Here is a 23,427-nt window from a genome sequence, read left to right as displayed (position 1 = left end):
TGTGACTGGTTTTATTGGTTCCTCTTGTATAACTTTCTTTCGATAAGCACAGGACGTTTCGGTTTGTTCCCACGAAGCCGGAAAATCAAGACTACCAGTACCTGGTTTAAAGAAAAATCAGATGAATCAACATATCTTACCTCGGTATTATTTTTGCCTACGTCTGGTAAGACCAACGTTGTTCGCGTAGAATTTCCTTCTGCTAGAGCTTCAAGCTGTTTATTTTGTGGACCATTTTTGAGGTAGAGTCTTCTGGACATTTCCATTGTTTAACATCTTCTGGTACTTTACCCATACATCTGTGTTTCGATAATGGAATAAATCTTCCGACTGGATAATGTTGGGATTATTCTGCAATCCTCCTCTGACTTTGGACAAAATTGTTCTATCTGACTTTTCAAAATGTATAATGTTCGAATCGTTTGCTAGTTTTATTGAATTCGCATCATCATGTTCCTTGTCAGGATTCGAATTGTATTGATCAAGTCTGGCTTTTAACTGGATAAAATCATTAAGGATAGCGCTTTGTTGTTTGTACAAGCTGTTAATACGGTAGTTGTCCTCCTTACATCTGATCACTTTCTCAGTCACATTATCTAAATAATGAGGATCTTCTCCGAGTCTATTTCGTGTTTGTTGACAGTCAGCCTGAAAGTCACGAATGTCATCTGATCGAATCTGTCGTTTTTGGTTCCGACAGTTACGCATGCGCATGTCAGTGTAATCCAAGGAACAATGAACCTTGCGTTCGTAACCCTGACAAGGCTAGTTTTCGTTGGTTTGTTTCCTGTCTGGTGAAGACATGTGTTGAGCATCTCCATTTATTTCTAAAGAATGATAACTATTTCGTAAATTATCAGTGTTTGGAAACAAAATCATTCTTCATGAACAAAGACTATATTTTTATCAGTTGGCCTTCTGATGGCTAGTTCACCGTTCCTAGAAGCTTGGGTATAAGGTATAATCTTGACTTGGGGTATTTTGGGATAACCCAGTTGAGGTCCAAGTCCACATTCGATATAAGGGGATCTATACCTTGAATGAGGTTCTGGGGTTCATCGTCCCTCTTGACATGTTATCTCCTCCTCACTGACACATTCTCCTCTGTTGGAGATCGAAAACCCGCAGGTGGGCGGATCGTGGGAACGTCAATCAATATCTCTTCGTTTTCTGGTCGGTCATTTTCATCCTCAGTTTGGAAACTGTGACGACCAGAGTCTGTGGTTACGACATCACTGCCATCAGCTTTAGTTATTGTCTTTGTATTCTGAAAACAAAAGTTCCATACATATTTATAGAACACCTTAATAAGAGTACAACAAGTAGTATTAGAAACAACTAATTATTTAAAAAAGAAAAATTTTAATAAGTAGACAGTTATTTTAAATTTTTTATATTCTCTTGAGATTACGTTAATTTAGAAATGTCGTTTTTATAAAAAAATAATGTTATTGTTTCAGCAAAAAATATATTTTAAACTTGATTGTAGTTATCTGAGAAAAAACTTACGGTAGTTATTTTTTATTCTAGAATTTTGCGCTAACTAAACTACTAAAAAACGGCTATCTGCACAGCCGTCCATAATTCTGAGCTAACAACAGAGCAGGCAGCATGTTAACAGCACCCAAGTATCCTTCGTATTCCACACACTCAAGGTTCCAATGTACAGGGTACACTTTTGTAGCAACGGAACGAAAACCACAACCAACTGCTTCACAACCTGGGTAGAGCGGGCCTATACTTAGTTGGGTCTAATACTGCTTGTTCATTACTGTAATTAGACTTAGTAGTGTCTTGAATCCATTTCAAATTATTCAGCTTTGTCTGTCTAAATTTTGTTTACTCCTATGACAAGGATGGTTAACAAAACTTACCGTGGAAAGAAAGTAGGGATCTTACCTCCAATTCTTCTCTTTCTTTCTTCATAATGTTTAATTCATGTTCCAGTTCTTCACATTTATCCTTCAGCTACACGAAACCGAAACAGTTTAACTTTGAAAAGTTGACTTTTTGTTTAGAAGATTCAACGAGTATAATATACTTTGATAAAATGTATACTTCAACACACTAATGCTAACTCTATAATAATTATTAGAATACTAACACTCTGATGTGACTCTGTAATAATTAGTAGAACACTGACACTCTGATGTGACTCTGTAATAATTATTTGAAAACTAACACTCTGATGACTCTGTAATATTATTAGAACACTAACACTCTGATGAGACTCTGTAATATTATTAGAACACTAACACTCTGATGTGACTCTGTAATAATTATTAGAACATACTCTGACTCTGTAAATTACTAGAACACAACACTCTGATGTGACTCTGTAATAATTATTAGAGCACTAACACTCTGATGTGACTCTGTAATAATTATTAGAATACTAACACCTGATGTGACTCTATAAATAATTATTAGAATACTAACACTCTGATGTGACTCTGTATAATTATTAGAACACTAACACTCTGATGTGACTCTGTAATAATTATGTGAATACCAACACTCTGATGTGACTCCCTATAAATATTATTAGAATACTAACACTCTTATGTGACTCTGTAATAATTATTCGACTCTCTGATGTGACTCTGTATATTAGTAGAACACTAACACTCTGATGTGACTCTATAAATAATTATTAGAATACTACTCTGATTGCTGACTCTGTATGAATTATTGAAAACCTACACTCTGATGTGACTCTGTAATTATTAGAATACTAACACTCTGATGTGACTCTGTAATAATTATTAGAATACTCAACACTCTGATGTGACTCTGTAATTATTAGAATACTAACACTCTGATGTGACTCTGTAATAATTATTAGAATACTAACACTCTAGATGTGACTCTGTAATAATTATTAGAGCACTAACACCTGATGTGACTCTGTTATAATTATTAGAATACTAACACTCTGAGTGATGACTCTACTAAATACAATTCAGAACAACCAACACTCTGATGTGACTCTGTAATAATTATTAGAATACTACACCTTGTACTCTTGCACCAATAGCCTTGACATATCCATTACCTACCTGGTCTTTGTACCCTACACTGTATGACTTATACTTTCTCGTACCTCTGCCAGGTTCTTGTACCTCTGATATAACGACTTATATCTCATACCTCACCTTGGATCTTGTTGCCCCTCACAATGTATGTTATTCTATCCAGTCTTGTACTCACCAATAGTTTTTGCATACCTCAATGTAGGACATATATCCTGTACCTCACCAATGGTTTGCATACTCATATTGTTGTGACTCTCTATCCCTCGTACCTCACCAATGGTTTGTACATGTACTCATATTGTATGACTTCTATCCCGTACCTTACCTCATAATGGTTTGTATACTCATGTTGTATGACTTATATCCCGTACCTCACCAATGGTTTGTATACTCATGTTGTATGACTTTCTATCCTATAACGTACCTCACCAATGGTTTGTATGCTCATATTGTATGACATCTATCCCCTCACCAATGGTTTGTATACTCATGTTGTATGACATATATCCCGTACCTCACCAATGGTTTGTATACTCACTATATGACATATATCCCTGTACCTCACCAATGGTTTGTATACTCATATTGTGTGACATATCCCGTACCTCAACAATGGTTTGTATACTCATATTGTATGACATATATCCCGTATCTCACCAATGGTTTGTATACTCACATATATATGACATTATATCCCTGTACCTCACCAATGGTTTGTATACTCATGTTGTGACATATATCCCGTAATCTCACCAATAGTTTGTATACTCACAATGTATGACATATATCCCGTACCTCACCAATGGTTTGTATACTCACAATATATGACATATATCCCGTACCTCACCAATAGTTTGTATACTCATATTGTGTGACATGTATCCCGTATCTCACCAATAGTTTGTATACTCACAATGTATGACATATATCCCGTACCTCACCAATAGTTTGTACACTCATATTGTGTGATATATATCCTTATCAAAAGTTTACATCCTTAATAATGTTTAATACGCGAAAAATATTAATCTCAAAATTATCTTCCAGTCATCGGGATATAGGTCTGCTAGACCTAAGGGTCAGGTTCCCAGGACCTCTTCCCTTATTTTGCCAGTCATCCTTCCTCAGGAGTTTGTAACACTCAATTTGAATTTCCCGATTTCATAAATTATTTCTTTCCCTTCTAGATACCCCCTCCACAGGTTTTACTGTCGCACGACAGTACAATTACTAAGTTAAGCGTCTCTTATGTAATGTCATTTTAATATCTACTGACAGACAGACAACACAATATTAAATAGCGGGCGAGTGGATTTAAAACAGATTACCCTTCCAGGCAGTTTTCGGACCTTTTCAGAAAAAATTAATTTTGCCAGTAAGTTCCTTTGGTATCTTTAAAATTAGGCCTCGTTTATACTTTGAAGAAATAGTAATAAAATTGGTACACGAGCCTGAAAAGTTTGAGAATCGCTACTATAGACTCTAGCTGGCCTAGGCCTAACAACTGAGCGTCTGCTGGACTTACCAAGATTAGAATGCAAGGATAAGCAATCAAAGCATGTTATGCAACTAATATGTATTTCTCAGAGTTTAAAATATATAATTTGTACGTATACATTTATTCAGCGACACGTAACCGAAGTTGGTTTTTTTGTTGTTTTTTTAATGTGGACAATAAACATATGTCTACACTCAAAGTGTGACTTCCCGGTCACTGACTCTGGGTCCAGTTCTTACGATTCTTCATGTTTAATATAACAGAATGCCAAAGTTCACACCTGCAGAAGGACATGAATTAGATTAGCGTTTTTCAATCTTTTCCACACCAGATGTCGTCTTCCTACCTCCCTGAACTATCGCGGACCACTTGCGATTACCATGTTGATAATGTTTCAGTTTTTGTGAAACCCCACGGACTGACGCTGTCCGCATAATTCTTTTAACTCCCTCTCCTTGTAATAAACAAACAGATGAAAGTTTTCAACATTCGACATATGAAAGGTTTTTGGACCTTGGAATGGTTTTTGTAGGTATTCTTCTAAAACACATTCCTTTTTGATTCTTGGAACGTTAAATGTTTGAAAATAACAGAAATAAACCGTTAAAAGTTACTTCTTAGAAGACATTCAAAAAGTTAGAAAAAGCTTATTTCCACAAATAACAGTGAGCTTCTGTAAATAAACCAATTTTTAAAGAAACTTTATTTAAGAATGGACATTCAAATAAGTGGAACTAGAAACGTTTTCATTTTTGTGTGCAAAAACCAGACCTCCTGTCGTGAGAAAAAGTTTTGTACAGAGGTGTCGCTAGGCTCGAGTACACAAGCCCTTCTTGAAAAATCATAATAGAAAACCATGATCGATACCTTACTGAAACACCGAAAGTTCCTGCACCTGTGGACCTGAGCTTGAAATATTTTTAGAACATTGAGACGTCTTTGGTTTCGTACTTTGTACACTTCAATGTCTCATCACTTTTCAAGACTACCTATATTTTAGAATGCACGGAAATACGGCTTGATATGCAAAAAAGGCTTAAAGGACTTGTTTGTTTCCAATTTCGCGTAAACCTACACGAGGACTATCTGCGCTAGCCGTCCCTAAGTATTGAGGAAAGGCAGCTAGTCATCAGCACCCACCGCCAACTCTTGGGCTACTCGTTTAGCAACAAATAGTAAGATTCATTGTCACATTATAACGCCCACATGGCTAAAAAGGGCGACTGTGTTTGGTATAACGGGTATTCGAATTTGAAACCCACAAATTGCGAGTTCAGCGCCCAAACTACCTAGCCATGCCGGGCCTGGCTTGAAAGGAACCCTTACGTTGTTGTTTTTAATCGTAAAAATGTATAGAAAGTATTTTCATTGTTAAACAGGCGCGAAAGGTAGGCCATTTCACCATAACACCTAACACACCTTGTTTAAATTACTGAAACTTTTCCTTGACTTTATTATTTAACCAAAATCGCTAAAACAAATAGTTTTGTCACTGCAATAGTTCTACAAATATAAGCATGCATTTATAATAGAGATTGATTTTATTTTCAAATTCATATTATTATCCCAATATAACTTTTCAGTTTTTTAAGGTATAATATTTTGTATAGTATAAGCTGTGAGTCGAGACCGAAAGACATTTGTCTCAACATTGTATATTGATATTTGCTACAACATAACCACATACCTCGCTTTCTATCTGCATCAGTCTGATCTTGTCTCCTTCCAGGCTCTAGTGTATATAAAACCCAAAATTAAATAAATAGCTTACGAAATCTACGATCTAAGCTTAAATGCAATAAATAAATTTTCTAAAAGTTCAAATGTTTTGTATTTTTCTCTTTGTTTATTTAAATATATGTATTAAAATATATTGTTTGTAGTTAAGCACAAAGCTATACAATGGGCTATTTGTTGTGGGCCGAAGACGGGTATCGCAGCCCAGTTTCTAGCGTTTTAATTCCGTAGACTTTCCGTTGTGCCACTAGAGGGTGCTTGTTGAAGATAAACAGTATCTATAATCAGGTGTGAACGCCTTCACCAAGCTGGGGACGAGTGATAATTACTACATTTGACGTAAGACATTTGTATTTCTAATAGGCCTAGAATACGCTATTAAAGATATAATAGGCCTAATACCAATGTATCATAATAAGAACGATTTATTAGAATTTTACACGTCACGACTTCTTATTAATTTATAAAAAATCCCTGTTCACCGGATTTCAGGAATATAACAATTTGATTATTTAAATGTTATTATTTAGAATGAGCCAGAAATTAAGTAGCGATACAAACTAAGGTCCATTTTGTACGTCAGTAAAGAACAACAACAAAGTTTTTATTTCGTTATACACGAGAAAATTTTGAAATTATAAAATAAAAGTACTTAGAAACTATTTGTTTACAGTTAATATAAAATAAATTAATGCAGCACAAATTAAATCACGTTGAATCGTCTCGTATCTTTCCTGTCAATAATAAAGTTTAAAACACTTACCGCTACAGCGTTCCTCAACAACGCGACCTGTAGTGAAGAGGAAACGGTAATTATCCAAATATTTCAACGTTCTTTGATAAATAAACTCTAAACTACAAAACAACCACATACGATACACCAGTGCCATCTTACATTTTTCACAATAAGAGTAACTTACAGGATACAGTGTTTCACTCCACCCAAATGTTTAATAAAATTTAGCCCATGATGGTTCAGGTTTTTATATTTTTAAAAAAAGGCTATTTCATGCCACGTATTTCCATCTTTGGTTTATAAACACGAAAACATAACTCATATTTATTTCTTTTTGTTTTATTTCAAGAAGCTTTTCAATACGATTGACAATGTGCAACATAATTTCTAATATGATAACAATAAAGTTTTATAAACCTACGCAAATTACACAAACAGATAAAAACTCTCACGTTTTAGGAATGGTATAAAATGACAAATTCCGAAATAAACATTTTACTTTTTATTATCACACACATGCTTACACCCTATTATGAATTAAAATTACTAACTCAGTTGGTTTAAATGGTTTCAGTAATAGGCTTAGCTGTTATATACACAAACCTGTTTGTGTAATTTTCTTTGTCTTTTCACCTGAGTTATTTTTCTTGCGATTACCTTTTTCCATTTCATTTTCTTTTCTGTTTTATTAACTAATTTCTTTTACTAGGGCAAAGGAAGATAATATCTCTTTGAAGAAGACAAGTCCATTCATGGAAAGAGGTCGAATCTTTTATAATCATGCAACATTTTTTTTTTCCAATGATGAACATGGATATTTAACACACCTCACTTTAAGCTTAATTTAACATTATAATTTCTTTGTCTTCCCCCCACACAAAAAAAGCGACAAAAGAGGTACCTCCTGTCGTAGATTAGAGTTTAATGATGATATCGTGTGGTTTTCCTTTATCGTTGCTTGTACATCCAAGTAATTATCTTTCCATTTACGAGTTTCTTTCCAAACTTCATCATTAAGTGGCGTGTTTTTCATTTCCAGCTTCTATTAAAACAACAACAAATTCAGTTTGTTATACTTTTATTTTACGGATATTAATATTTTATTGTAAAAGTACATTTTTACTCAACCAAAGTTACTATTGTTGTGCTGGTTTCTTATTGTTGAATGAGTTTTTTAGATTAGCCCGGCATATCCAGGTGGTTAGGGTGCTCGACTTGTACTCCGAAGGTCGTGGGTTCAAATTCCCGTCACACCAAACATACTCACCCTTCCCGCCGTAGGGCCATTATAATGTGAGATAAATTTAAATTTTCCTTGGTAAAAGAGTAGCCCAAGAGTTGGCAATGGATGAGTTCGACTAGCTGCGTTCCCTCTAGTTTTACACCGCTAAATTAGGGAAGGTTAGCGCAGATAACCATCGTGTGGTTTTGCGCGAAATTAAAAAAAACAAACAAACAAACTTATTTGGATTATTCAGTAAAAAAAAGTACTTTCAGTCATTTTAACGATAAGTAGGCCCGTACTCAGAATGTTTGAAAGGGAGGTTCTAATTTGTGATAATGCTACAGTGGTCTGGGGCATGAGAATATGCTAATACCTCATCAGAAGAACGTGGATTACGTAGAAAACATTAAATACCATAAGCAGTTATGCTATAACGATATAAGTTGAATTATTTTACGTCACAAAAATAGGAGATTCAGTCGAACATCTTCTGTGTACGTACGTGTAAAACATTTCTTAGAATTCAAGTTCCAAGTTAAGCACAACCAATGTCCACCGATATGTCTTACACTAACAGGAACTATATTTACGTTCTAAATATATATGCATTTCTTTGTCTAAACATAAACTTAGTATTCACGATTGTCACCGAACTAGTGAATTGGATGACAGTTCCAGACCACTCACTCCATATACAGCGCTTGAGTCCATTGTATAAAACGATTTTAGAGCCTCACGACGCCGTTACAGCCCATGTTACCATGTATGGCCATGTTATTTCTCACGACCGTGCATCTTCCCAATAGCCCTTCTGTGTTGTTTCTTTTGCACCAGGTACTGTCGTAAGGATGTCACGTTCAAAGCACACCAAACCCTTCTATTAGCTTTCCACAATCCATCTAGTGTACAAAGACAACAGTTTCCAGCACCTGTTTCAACAGTCCGAATGCACAGAAATCAATAAGCAATGCGTCCATCAATTTGACTAGTATGTCTTTATATGAAATACATAAACACACGTTTCATTCTCCAGTTGCTTGAGATGTGTGGTAATTAAACAGGAATATCCTGAAAGTAATTTATGTCACTTTTGTAGATGAAGATCCTTCTTGATTATGTTATCCTTTATTGGTTGGAGCATGTAAACGATTTTACCACTGACTCTCATGTTTGCAGATTCTCACTTGTTACAAGACGTACTTTGGCAACTATGACTGGGGGTAAGATTTGTTGCGGGTCTTTTTATGAGTGGTCCTGTTATCCAAGTTAAGCCATATCCATTTGTATTCCACTGCCACTAAGCATTCCCATTTTGGAAATGATTTGTATCAGAAAAAGCTGTGGCATATACTTTCAAAAAGTGATCAGTTCTCGGTGGCACCACCCTACTTAAGATATTCAAATAATAAGCAAATGTAGTTGTGATGCATATTGTTCTATCACCACCTTATATCGGTTGTGGTTGTCGCTTGACTTTCTGATTAAAATATTAAAATCGTTTCAGCACGACATCACTCAACTTTCTTTCTTTATTAAAGGGAGGTGGGTGGGATCATTCGTTCCCTACGCTTAAGGAGTGCACGTACTTATTATGAATTTTAAAAATGACCAACTTTATATGGAACTATTTTCTAAATCCGCCATTTCAGGACTTGTGTGGTTTTATTTACCCTCTGTACAGGAAGATAAGTATTTTGAGAAGACTGTATCTATACATTTGCACTTTGTAGATGGTAGTATATTAGCTTCAAAATTAATTAAGTTGATTTAAACACATTTATTTGTATTTACAGATGATATTTCTAACATGCCATAGGTCATAATTAATAACATTGACATAATAACGAAAGTAATTTTAATTACATTCAGTTAATACTTATGACATATATATGCAAAGAAAAAAAGAACTCTAAAGTTAAACTACCTTAGTTAAGTTAACAACTGCAATGAAACTTTGGTATTGGGACGCTACTTATTTTTGAATAATATGGTTTATGTGTTGTGAATCTGTTGGATGTATCTAGGCCTGTTCCTGTGTTCAGGCAATAGTGACACATTTTCCATTTAAAAATGACTCCCTTCTTCTATTTATATGTATTTATATGACATTTTCGACTCAAATTTACACAATAAAAATTTACACTTTTTCATAAAATATGAAACGTGTATATGGCCTTCTTTGGCGGTTAAGAGAATGGCCCATGCACTAACCATTTATTTCATTAACTAACTAACAGATTCACTAATTCAATCTAGCCTAACTCGTTTTTTACACGTTCAGAATCCGCAAGAAGACCTTTTGAATGATCTTTAAATACGTCTTTGACTATTAAAAAACTACGAGTTTCTTGGCATCTGATGTTCACGAAACCGCGATTTGAACCGTTCTGAGAAAGGGTAAGACTTCAATGAAAGGTTTTCTTTGTAAGCAGTTATTGGCGAGTTTATCATTCATACTCGCCCACATTGGCCAGGTGGTTAGGGCACTCGACTCGTAATCTGAGGGTCGTGGGTTCGAATCTCCACCACACCAAACATACATGCTCTTTCAGCCGTGTGGACGTTATAATGTTACTGTCATTCCCACCATTCGTTGGTAAAAAAGTAGCCCAGGAATTGGCAGTGGTTGGGTATGACTATCTGCCTTCCCTCTAGTCTTACACTGCTAAATTAGGGACGGCTAGCGCAGATAGTCCTTGTCTAACTTTGCGCAAAGTTAAAAAAACAAACAAAAACCAAACTGTCATTCATAGAAGTTTTCTTTTTCATTAACTAAACACTGCCATCTGTTGTTCATGAAATGTGTTTTCGTATGTTTTAGAAATGTATTTATTTAGTTTCATAAAATAAATTATCTCTTTTTCAACTTCGATTATGCATTTACCAATATAGCAGGTATATGTGATGAAAACAGAAGATAACACATAACATTATAACTCTAAATACGTTTTGCTAAAACGAAATACAATATTTGGAATTGTCTTCTTTGTTGTATTATTACAACATTTTTAGATATATATAGAAAATACCAATTAATTTAAACTAAGAATGTCGTTAAAGGGGTGGAAGGATTTTAAAACTAACCTTTTCCAAAATATCAACATTAAGCCCCGCCTCTTCTAGTTCACACTGTAGCCTAATTCTCTCAGCAGGTCTCGGGCATCTGTACAGTAGCGTATTCAAAAACTGTAGAGTCACCTTCTGTTTTAAAGAGAAGATCCCATGAAAACATATTAATTCTAACTTTGAAGATCTCAAAATGTTAATTTCTTGAAGGGAATTATTGATCGTAAGTCATTTTATAAACAGGATTTTGATGAAAAAACGAAAATAAATTCGGGTCATTCCACCGTTAAATGTGTACATCATAAAACAGCTTATGAATATACGAAAGTTGCTTCGAGTTCAGATAACCTATATGAAGATTTTCGGCTTAAGGTATTTGTATAGTTTGAATAGGTTGTTAATAAATTGTTTTAAAACGTGAAAGTATGATTTAATCTATGAAACTCTAATCGACCGACGTAAACTTTGGATTTAAGTATCACGACAATGGATATTAGTAGAAGCACTCATGTAAAAAAAAATGATATCAAGTTAGGCCTCCTGTATGGTATATCAGTTTAGGCCTATTTTATATGTATGAGTTGAGGCCTTTAGGCTAGCGCAGTAAGACTATCTTGTTAGTTTTGAGGATGGCGTAACAAGAATAATGACATTGACAGATGTCAAATGCTGCAGTTATCGAGTAGTGAAACAAAATTGTCTTGTACTTATTAACATTTCATGTTTAAAATATCCTGCAATTCCCCTTATGAATCCTGAAACAAAATTTTACTCTAAGCCAGATGAAAAGTTGATAGTGTCACGTCGTCACACAAATAGGGTAAGTTCTCAGGTGTAGACTAGAATGGGTACCTAGATTATTATTTTTTTACATGATATATACTTTTTGGTAAATAATAAATGTCATCAAAACATTGTGTAAAATTATAGGTTATCTCTAAGTCAATCATGAAAGGCAAGAACATTCAGCCATCGAATATTGTGAAGTCAGATATTTTCGCCAAATATATTATGGAAACTTATAAATTTAATAAATGCGGTTGTGTCGTTTTGGTTAGAACTACATGTTTAATTGGAACCATCTTTTCATTCACTTTAGAACGTGTTAATACATAAAATAACAAAAAAAAAAAACTGTTTGCAACTGTAAAAATTTGTTAAAATTTAGTTTCCCAAATATTTAACTTGGCTAAACGTGTTTTCTTTATATGTTGTCGTATATTTGATTTGTATTTTTACAAAGTGTGTTTTTTATCACACTTCATTTACGTTTCTTTCGTTTCTACCTCGTATGACAACTTAGACGTGTTTATGAACTCGTTATTTCGTAATAAACATTTTGGTTTTATTTTGGTCATTTTTAATTATTTTATTTCACTGAACTGTCGTTAGCCTGTCAGCTTTCTAAATAAGACATGTTTAATAGATGTGTAAACTAATAAAAAATATTATTTTATCTTTACATTCCTTCTCCAATGGCTCAGTGATAAGTCTCAAGACTTATAACGATAAAATCTAGGATTCTACATTTGTAGCGGACAAAGGACAAATAGCCAGTTATGTAATTTTGTGGAAACTGCCAACAAACAAATACTTTACGCAGGGGACACTTGAATGCGCAGATAGATAGTTTTTGAAGTTATAAAAGTTTAATGCGTAGTTTTAAAAAACCGGAAAGACGAAAAAAAATTCTACCCATCCATATGTTATTATGTTACATTCAATTACGCATGTATTTTAAAGTTGTTTCTTTTTTCAGAGAAATATGGCCGATGTAAGCCCATTTACGCTTGAAAATGTCTCACAGAACATGGCGTCGCATAATATTATGCAGCGAGAATGAGGGACAGCACACAGATACACTGGATATATAAGATATATGGATGGGTAGAGATTTACGGGCCACCCTGTACAAGCCACATTTTATGTGCAGTGATGATAACTAATGTGTATTTCATTCATTATTGGATAAAGTTTTCATGGATAAAGTTAAAAGTTTCATGGGCATCTGATATATAGAGTATGTATGTACTTGATAATATTTTAGTTAAGTAAAAAAAGTTACTTTTTGTTTCTCAAAAAGTAAATCGACAAAAATTTAATCAACCAATAATTACGTCAGATAATGTTCAGCATCTTATGGAAAACGTTACAAAGTGGTACAGATATACGGTTTGTACAGCCCTGAAAATTCCTTAAAATAGTTACTGATCAGACATCGTCTTAAAGCATTCTTTCTTTGCTTCCGTATTCATATTTTTCATTTCGATAACGAACTTTATTTAATAAAACAAAATCAATGTTTGAAAGTGCAAAACATAATTTTAAGCACGGCATTTTCAAACAAGCAGATATGTAAGGCACCCTATAAATTTCGTGACGCTGTTAGAAGCATAGAACAGTGGTTCCACCACGTAGCTGCAATGCTAGCCTATATAAGCTTTCATAATAATTAAGAACTCTCACCTCAAATCCCTGAGCGGTCTTCCCACTTCCCATTAACATGGACACAAGAAACTTAAACCTTACAGATTCTCCAAAGATTAGTTTTACAGATGACATGGCTTCCAGGATTTTGGTGTAACTTTCGGGACAGACATCGCAAACTTTACCCAAGATCTACAGAAAAAATAAAATAAATTACATATTTTACAAATCAGTTGTTTTCAAAAACATGTTTTAGCTTACATTAAGCAGAAAGTTTCTTTTTTAGTCTTTTTGGGGAAGTTAGATGTCTTGTTAATTGTCTTTCCTCTTGTAGAAATGAAATAACTCATCCTGTTATGTCTGCAAGACATCACGCTACTTGAAGGACAGCAAACTTGAAATATTTCAACATATCTTAAATCTATTTTCTGTTTCCAGATTTGTAGATTAACCAAAGTTTACTAGATACACTGCCTTAACAGTTTAAAACCTCCTGGTATTATTTGATCACATCTCAAATGATTATTTGGGTCACAAATAACTGAGAAACACATTTATTTCGATTAAAATAAAGTTTTAAATGCTGAATGTATATTGCTTTATTTATGAACTTTTCAAGATTTGTATGCTACTCGTAAGGTCAAATTTATTAATAAAATTTGTACATTTTTCTGCTATAGTTATTTTATGGTAACTCACTTCAAGCGCCACCACTCGAGACTTAGTGAAGTTACTCATTATACATGAGGCCAGAATAGAGAGACCACTGTAGTGTTCAGTAATGCTGACAATGGCTTTCTAAAACAAAGATTAAAACAGAAAGAAAATATTATTATTTTAAATTATGTAATAAATATGAAGCTACAAATGAATTGTATAGGAACTTTTAAAATATCAGAAAAATACATGTTTGTATAATATACACAATATCAGTATAAAACGTAAACTTCGCCAATTGACATGATATGCAATTAATATAACCCAACATTTCGTGGGTCAAATGTAAATATTTTTACACTTATTTTATCATGCAGTACCAGTGACTAATTATTGGTGAACAAATTCTTTCTGTCAGATATTGTATACACACTTCCATTTTATTAGGGGTCGTTAAACATTGTAAATTAGGGTAAGTGGGTTTTTTGTTGTATGTGAACTTGGCCTTATAATCAGAGCATACAAAGAAACCTTTTTTTGTACAATCAATATCTCTGGCGAAATAAAAAGATCCAATAAAAAGAGCGGAGACCAAAAGACGCCTCTGGCCATATATATAATTAGAGATACATGACGAATTTGAATAAATTTAGACTGCAATTATAACATAGATTAAGGTTTGTTGTGATTTTTTATACGATTCAATAATACGGAACTGGTTATATGAATACAATCAGTTTAAAATGTTTTATTCAATATGTTATAACAAGTTGTTCCATATTTTTATAATTCGCTAGTATGTGCGTGTGTTTTTCTTTTCTTTTAAGCTTTTTTTACAGCAAAGCCACATCAGGCGACCTGCTGAGTCCACCGAGAAGTAAATTCGCTAGTAATTATTCACACAGAGAGGTGCCCCGGCATGGTCAGGTGGTTAAGGCACTCGACTCGTAATCTGAGGGTCGCGGATTCGAATCCCCGTCACACCAAATATGCTCGCCCTTTCAGCTGTGGGGGCGTTGTAAGGTGACGGTCAATCCCCCTGTTCGTTGGTAAAAGAGTAGCCCAAGAGTTGGCGGTGAGTGGTGATGACTAGCAGCCATTCCTCTAGTCTTACGCTGCTAAATTAGGGATAGCCAGTGTAGATAGCCCTCGTGTAGCTTTGCGCGAAATAAAAAAACAAACAAACAAAAGTAGAGATGTAGACAAAACTGGTACTTACGTGGAACTGTACAGAATATTTCAAACAGAGTAAGCTGTCGTATTCATCAGACTAGAAAATAAATAAAAACAATAATAACTTATATGATACGAAAAAAATGTGTTGGATCTAAAAACGATATACATTATATAACATTAAAAATTTAACAATAAATGGAAGTTGTAGTTTGTAATTATCTACAGAAAAAGTTATTATTTGTTCAGTTCAACAGAACAGATATACAGACTGGAACCAGGACATATTCTTAAATATTACAAAAACTTAACAAAATTAGTAATTAACTGATGTTATCTCGCATACGTATAAAGTGGAGTTTAATAAAAAGTTTAATTTTAAGTTCGTTTCCTGTTCATCATGGAGTCACTTCACACATACATTCTTGTTACGTGGACTTTCCGCATTGTTTGAATGGTTCTGGTTCACCAAGTTTTCAGAACGACATAAATAACTTATTTTTTTTAAAACGATAAACATATTCATGATAGAGTAATTATATTTACCTATTATTTATATGATCGTTCTGAGACATTTCAGCATATTTTATAGTTGGGTAACATCAATCAATACAGAATGGATTATGGTATGGAAACATATGTACCAAACAAACGGTGACAACAATATGCTATCAAGAAAGTACGTTGATATCGGAAAAGGCCGTTTTCTGGCCTGCCTGATGGTTAGGGCTCTCAACTCGCAAACCCCAGCTTCGAATCTCATTCCCAAACATAATCGCTCCTTTAATCTATGGGGAGAATTATAATGTAATGGCCGATCGTATTATTCGTTAATAAAGAGTAGTCCAAGAATTGGCAGTGAGTGGTGTTAACTAGCTTCAAAATTATGAACGGCTAATATAGGTAGCCCTCGAATAGGTACGCGCAAAGTTCAAACAAACAAATCGTTTCTGGAGAATGAGGTTTCATAGAGTTCTTCCGGTTTTTCTTCCGCACAGAACATATTAGGTATTACTGTATCCGTTACAAAGAGCAAGAGTGCTGTTGTGAAAGTAATAGGCATATTCAGTTCTTAGAACACATTATGAGAAGATAAAGGAAATCTAACGATCGAAGGGAAGAAGAGAAGATGGATACATAGCTTCAAATGTTATTAGTCATTTAATAGAAGACCTTCTACAAATTACCAGAGATCAAAGTTAGTTTATGAAGCGGAAGGTACGCTATAAAAGTGACGGTTAAATCACTCTAGTGGATGAAACAGGAGTAGTCCAAGAGTTGGCGGGATGCTCTTTACTAGTTGCCTTTCTTTTAGTTTATCGTTTCGAAATTAAAAACGCCTACTCGTGGATTGTTCTTGTGTGGCTTTGTGTGAAACTTCTGTACAAACAGTCTTCTTAAGTGTTGTGCGTAAGGTGTTTAATTACATTTGAAATTCACACATACTTACGTGTGTTTGTTCCCATCTAATAGACATAAATAATTCATTTATAAATCCCTGTTTTATGTAGATAGTTTTGTATAAACTTAACCAGTGTCAAGTTCATAACATACTCTATTCCACAAGGATTGGTATAAGGTCACTAACTGGCCTCCAGGGTACGTTATAAAATTCTTTAAATAACTTAGGCTACAATGTCGGTTCTCTACTACTTTTTGTTGTCAGTTGATGAATTAATGTTAAGTCTTTCATAACTCCAGTTATCCTAGCTAATTAACAGACAATGAACTTGAAGAATATATAATCTATATATGTACAAACATAAAATTATTCATGCATCTTTATGTAAAGATTTTCAGAATAAAACAATTTAAATAAATATTTTTGTAATTGTTTTGAATTAAGCACAAAGCTACACAATGGGCTATCTGTGCTATGCCCATCACGGGTATCGAAACCCGGTTTTTAGTGTTGTAAGTCCGCAGACATATCGCTGAGCCACTGGGGGTCATAAATATGTTTAAAACATTAACATACCTTAATAAAAATACATACACAAGATAAATTAATAAAATAAGATATTAACGTTTTTACTTGATTCATAATTTGTTTGTAAAGTTTAAAAATATGTTTAAAAGACTACATGTTTCGACGGAAATAAGTCCACTATCTTCAGAAATAAGTCCGTTATCTTCAGAAATAAGTCCATTATCTTCAGAAATAAGTCCACTATCTTCAGAAATAAGTCCATTATCTTCAGAAATAAGTCCACTATCTTCAGAAATAAGTCAATTATCTTCAGAAATAAGTCCATTATCTTCAGAAATAAGTCCACCATCTTCAGAAATAAGTCCACTATCTTCAGAAATAAGTCCATTATCTTCAGAAATAAGTCCACTATCTTCAGAAATAAGTCCATTATCTTCAGAAATAAGTCCATTATCTTGAGAAATAAGTCCACTATCTTCAGAAATAAGTCCATTATCTTCAGAAATAAGTCCACCATCTTCAGAAATAAGTCCACTATCTTCAGAAATAAGTCCATTATCTTTAGAAATAAGTCCATTATCTTCAGAAATAAGTCCATTATCTTCAGGAAAACAAACCACGAAGTAAATATACAGTGACTTGTACACTTACTGCATGTTTAACATGGCGCCACTTACAACAACGATTTCTGAAAGTTTACTTCCGTGGTTCCTGCATCTTCATTTATATTCATTTTAGTTTTAGTAATTTGTAAAGATTATTTTATATTTGTTTCATCTGATTATTATGCAAGCAAAACTCTCCATGTCTCGTTTTATTAATTTAGTTCAAAACAGTAACACACCTTATTTGATCTCCTTATATTTGTAAGTTTCAGACACATTAACATGACTATAGTTACCAAGTTTCCAAAGCTAACCTCATTGTGTATATAAATAACTTAATAAGACACGATATTTCACCTGCCTAGAAATAGTTTAGGTCTCCTTTTATTTTATAACATAAAGAAACCAAAACCCCATGCACGACGTGTCTAATGTTACTTTGGACTCTAGTGTATATATAGTTATATACAAAGTTTAAAACACTTAACAGTGTGAATGTAATAATACAATCCTCTTTGAATTAATTATAGAACTAACTTTCAACAACTCCAACAAACTAAACGAAGCTTGACTGAGTTATTACGTATCAGTGACCCGTATACATAGGAGAGACTTAACAATTACTACTGGCATATAAGCATGCAGTAAAGCCGTATAATCTTATATCTGATATGCACGTGATAAAGGAGGACAGCGCATGACATACATGCTGTAAAACAACAACGAAATAGGTGTGCTTACAAGTATGATGCAGTGCTTACTTGTGATAAAACATCATTACAAGTATGATGCAGTGCTTACTTGTGATAAAACATCATTACAAGTATGATGCAGTGCTTACTTGTGATAAAACATCATTACAAGTATGATGCAGTGCTTACTTGTGATAAAACATCATTACAAGTATGATACAATGCTTACTTGTGATAAAACATCATTACAAGTATGATGCAGTGCTTGCTTGTGATAAAACATCATTACAAGTATGATGCAGTGCTTACCTGTGATAAAACATTATTACAAGTATGATACAATGCTTACTTGTGATAAAACATCATTACAAGTATGATACAATGCTTACTTGTGATAAAACATCATTACAAGTATGATACAATGCTTACTTGTGATAAAACATCATTACAAGTATGATGCAGTGCTTACTTGTGATAAAACATCATTACAAGTATGATACAATGCTTACTTGTGATAAAACATTATTACAAGTATGATGCAGTGCTTACTTGTGATAAAACATCATTACAAGTATGATGCAGTGCTTACTTGTGATAAAACATCATTACAAGTATGATGCAGTGCTTACTTGTGATAAAACATCATTACAAGTATGATGCAGTGCTTACTTGTGATAAAACATCATTACAAGTATGATACAATGCTTACTTGTGATAAAACATCATTACAAGTATGATGCAGTGCTTACTTGTGATAAAACATCATTACAAGTATGATGCAGTGCTTACTTGTGATAAAACATCATTACAAGTATGATACAATGCTTACTTGTGATAAAACATCATTACAAGTATGATGCAGTGCTTACTTGTGATAAAACATCATTACAAGTATGATACAATGCTTACTTGTGATAAAACATCATTACAAGTATGATGCAGTGCTTACTTGTGATAAAACATCATTACAAGTATGATGCAGTGCTTGCTTGTGATAAAACATCATTACAAGTATGATGCAGTGCTTACTTGTGATAAAACATCATTACAAGTATGATGCAGTGCTTACTTGTGATAAAACATCATTACAAGTATGATGCAGTGCTTACTTGTGATAAAACATCATTACAAGTATGATGCAGTGCTTACCAGAACTTTCTTGAGAACATGTTGTCGTTCCTGATGTCGAACAGATTTGTTTTTCTCCTGGTTTGATTGGCGTCCATGACACGTTTTCAGCAGCTCTAACAGTACTATAACTCCATTTTGTGGCTCGCTCACAAACTCTTCTAGAAAACTGAAAAACCGATATTTCAGTCAGGACTATCATAAGATAAATATTTAGAAAAACAACAATAAAAGAGTTTGAAACAGTTATGAATGTAATGTTAATAAATAGATTATAGAGTGATAACTTATGATGTAATTTAAATACATTTATTAAATATAAAGTTGGGATTACGGCCGTGAATGTCTTTAACAGTGCAAGTACCGGTGCAACTGTGCATTCTAATATCTACAAGTAAGAACGTATGTGTAACACAGTTAGCTGTACTTATTACCTGGTTGATTTTTGGTTAGTATATGAATAGATAGCTTACACTGTTTGGAAGTTAATGATAAAGTTACATCTGTAAACGCTGTCAGGTTAACTACATATTAGTTAAATTCCAGTTATTATTTCACTTTTAGTATTCACGTAAGAAACATAATCAAAATAAACTTAATTCTCAGCGTATGTCTGAAGGTTTATAATCCTAAAAATTGGATTTCGATACTCACGGTGAGCATCGTACAGATAGACCACTGTGTATCTTTGTGCTTAAAAACAATAAAAAGCATACTCGCAGTTTTAAACTATAATTACGTGACCTGGGGCAACCATAAAGTTATGTCATGTACATGGTGATATAATGCTGGTAATCTGGGGCAACCATGAGGCAACCACAGCTCTTGGCAGGTATAGAACCCCACCTTTTAGTATCATAAGCCCTAAAGCTTACTACCTGAGTGTGCTTGTGCCTTCTAAATTTTAATATGATTGCTCTAGTGTTTGTTGGAGCTCCTGAGGTTTATTATTTCTGAGCATAGCTGTCATATGTTGTCAAGTAATCTGATCTGCTATGGAATGGTTTTTATTCCAGAGGGACTGATTAACCTGGCTGAGGAGTGGAGGAGTTCAGTTAATTTGTGAACTGCCAATTGTAGGTATCGAAACCCTATTTTTAGCATTACAAGCCCTCAGACTTGCTCCTAAACCACCAGTGGGTAATTCATTTGATAAAATGGTAACTATTAATCTCAGTGAGATAAGTTTAGAGTGAATACTTAATATAAATAAAAAACAGTATGTATTTATGGATCAGGTACCAATAATACAAGATTTTAACTAAAATAACTGACGAAAGCCGTTCGATACAAATTAAGCGAAGACAGTTAAAGAACGGAAAAAGGTTACTTTATATTCAGTGGCATACAGTTGACAGTAACACCCAATAGTGTCCAATGGCTAAGCGATAAGCTTCAAAGCTTATAATTCTAAAATTCTAGGTTTGATTCTTTTGATTGACACATTGCTGATAACACCCTGTGATTCCAAAGATTAAATTTTTGTGTCCCGTTACAGAAAATAATGCGGTCCACACATCGAGGCTATAGGTGCGCTATAGGAGTGACCGTCAAATTTCTTTGATTACACAATAACAGGCCAGTATTATACATAGCTAGGTGCAAACAACATTTACATAGGTTTGTGTATTTTGAAATAAACAAAAGCTGTAGTTAAACAGTATAATAACAAGGTTGTATGTCATTCTGTAGTTTTGTATATTTCTAATATCACAATTTGGGGATATTTTCTCTATAATCTCAAAATCATAACTAGCAAATCATTTGCTAAACAGAGGAGCAGCTTTTCCGAATGCTTTTGGCAACTAATTGTATAAGGTTTGTTTTTGTGTGTTTTTTTTAGAAAGACTTTACCTGAGTTCACCAAGCAAGACCTAATTCGTTACATACTGAAGCCTAGATATTATGTTTCATAACTGTTAGGAGTTTCGAAAGCAAGTAGTTAAAACATGGGAAAAGGAACCCTGTATTCTGCGTTAATCGTTAAACATGTTACGTGCTTGAGAATTTAAATAAAAAGTATCGAACAGTCATTTTGATTTAACGTGATTCGGCCTGTGAACAGGAAACCGTCAAAATAAAAACTAAAACGCAGTTCGTTATCAGAGTGATGAACTCACTCTTCAGAATCGCATCGTAAATCATCCTTCAGTTTCCTCAAGAGGTCACACAACTTTGGCAATTCAACAATGAAACTTTCGTTCTCACTAGCAGTCGATTCAGAAACCTCTAACCCACGATCCTTTGTCACCTGTCGACCCAAGAAGAAAACGTAGTTTTTTGCGCTCAAATATGATGGCCTTGAGGCAGACTGAAAAAAAAAGTCGAGATGAGCAGCTTAAAACATACAAGTATTTACAAGAATGTACTTCAACCAATGAGAAAATTTATAATTAATGTACCCGGAGCAACTGTAGATTAACTTTCCTAGAATTTAAGCTTAGTTGTTTGTGTTCTGAGAACAGGAATCGGGGAAGTTTGATTGTTTTATAATATAAAATAAACATCACTTTTATCTATATCACATATCATTCTCAGGAGCACAGAATAAATTAGTGTTAATATAGAAAAAAAAGTTGTCCAATTAATACTTACAACAATGTTGTGGAAGAAAGTTAATCTTTTTAAAATATAAAAATGAATATGAAAGAAGGAATGTTTGAAACCAAGTTATTTCCAAGGAGCCTAAAAACAAATGTTGTTTATTATTTAATAAATATTCTAAGTAAGACCAATAATATATTAAGGTAGTCATGCACATTGAAACACCTATTGTTTGTTATCTAAAATACATCTAAGTAGCCCGTATGTTACATTGTAGCTAGTCACGTGTATAGAAACACATATTGTTTGTTATCTAACATGTATCGCATGTAACACGGGAATTATATTGTAGCTAGTCACGTGTAGAGAAACACCTATTGTTTGGTATAAAAGGTGACACTATTTTTAACTAAGCTCTTTTTGAAGTACAAATGAAAGATATGGGTCTACAAAAGCTATACCAGAGACGTATTTATAAGTTTCTTCCATAAACCAGTATTCGACATGAAGAGAGTCGAGAAAAATATAACACGTTGGTTTGTGTACATTATCAGACTAATGTAGTGACACAGTTACAGTTAAGGTGGTCTGTACACAATATCAGAATAATGTAGTGACACAGTTACAGTTAAGGTAGTCTGTACACACTATCAGAATAATGTACTGACACAGTTACAGTTAAGGTAGTCTGTACACACTATCAGACTAACGTAGTGACACAGTTACAGTTAAGGTGGTCTGTACACACTATCAGACTAACGTAGTGACACAGTTACAGTTAAGGTGGTCTGTACACACTATCAGAATAATGTAGTGACACAGTTACAGTTAAGGTGGTCTGTACACAATATCAGAATAATGTAGTGACACAGTTACAGTTAAGGTGGTCTGTACACACTATCAGACTAACGTAGTGACACAGTTACAGTTAAGGTGGTCTGTACACACTATCAGACTAACGTAGTGACACAGTT

The 23,427-nt window shown here is 33.9% G+C and overlaps 1 protein-coding gene across 1 annotated transcript; it reads right to left on the bottom strand.

The window, feature by feature from the left end:
• Positions 1-1,075: 1,075 nt before the first annotated feature.
• LOC143226985 (formin-like protein 1) lies at positions 1,076-22,959 on the bottom strand. Its single transcript, XM_076458535.1, has 12 exons — positions 22,915-22,959; positions 22,030-22,220; positions 19,931-20,078; positions 15,601-15,651; positions 14,424-14,522; positions 13,764-13,916; positions 11,316-11,432; positions 7,908-8,048; positions 7,034-7,060; positions 6,221-6,265; positions 1,900-1,968; positions 1,076-1,267 (listed from the first exon to the last, which is right to left on the bottom strand). The coding sequence occupies exons 1-12, from the start codon at positions 22,957-22,959 to the stop codon at positions 1,076-1,078; spliced, it is 1,278 nt and encodes a 425-aa protein (XP_076314650.1).
• Positions 22,960-23,427: the final 468 nt, after the last annotated feature.

This window comes from Tachypleus tridentatus, chromosome 9 (assembly GCF_004210375.1).
Source record: "Tachypleus tridentatus isolate NWPU-2018 chromosome 9, ASM421037v1, whole genome shotgun sequence".
In the NCBI taxonomy this organism is placed as follows: domain Eukaryota; kingdom Metazoa; phylum Arthropoda; class Merostomata; order Xiphosura; family Limulidae; genus Tachypleus; species Tachypleus tridentatus.
Note: the sequence above shows the minus strand (reverse complement) of the source record. Positions and strands in the feature narration are given on the sequence as shown.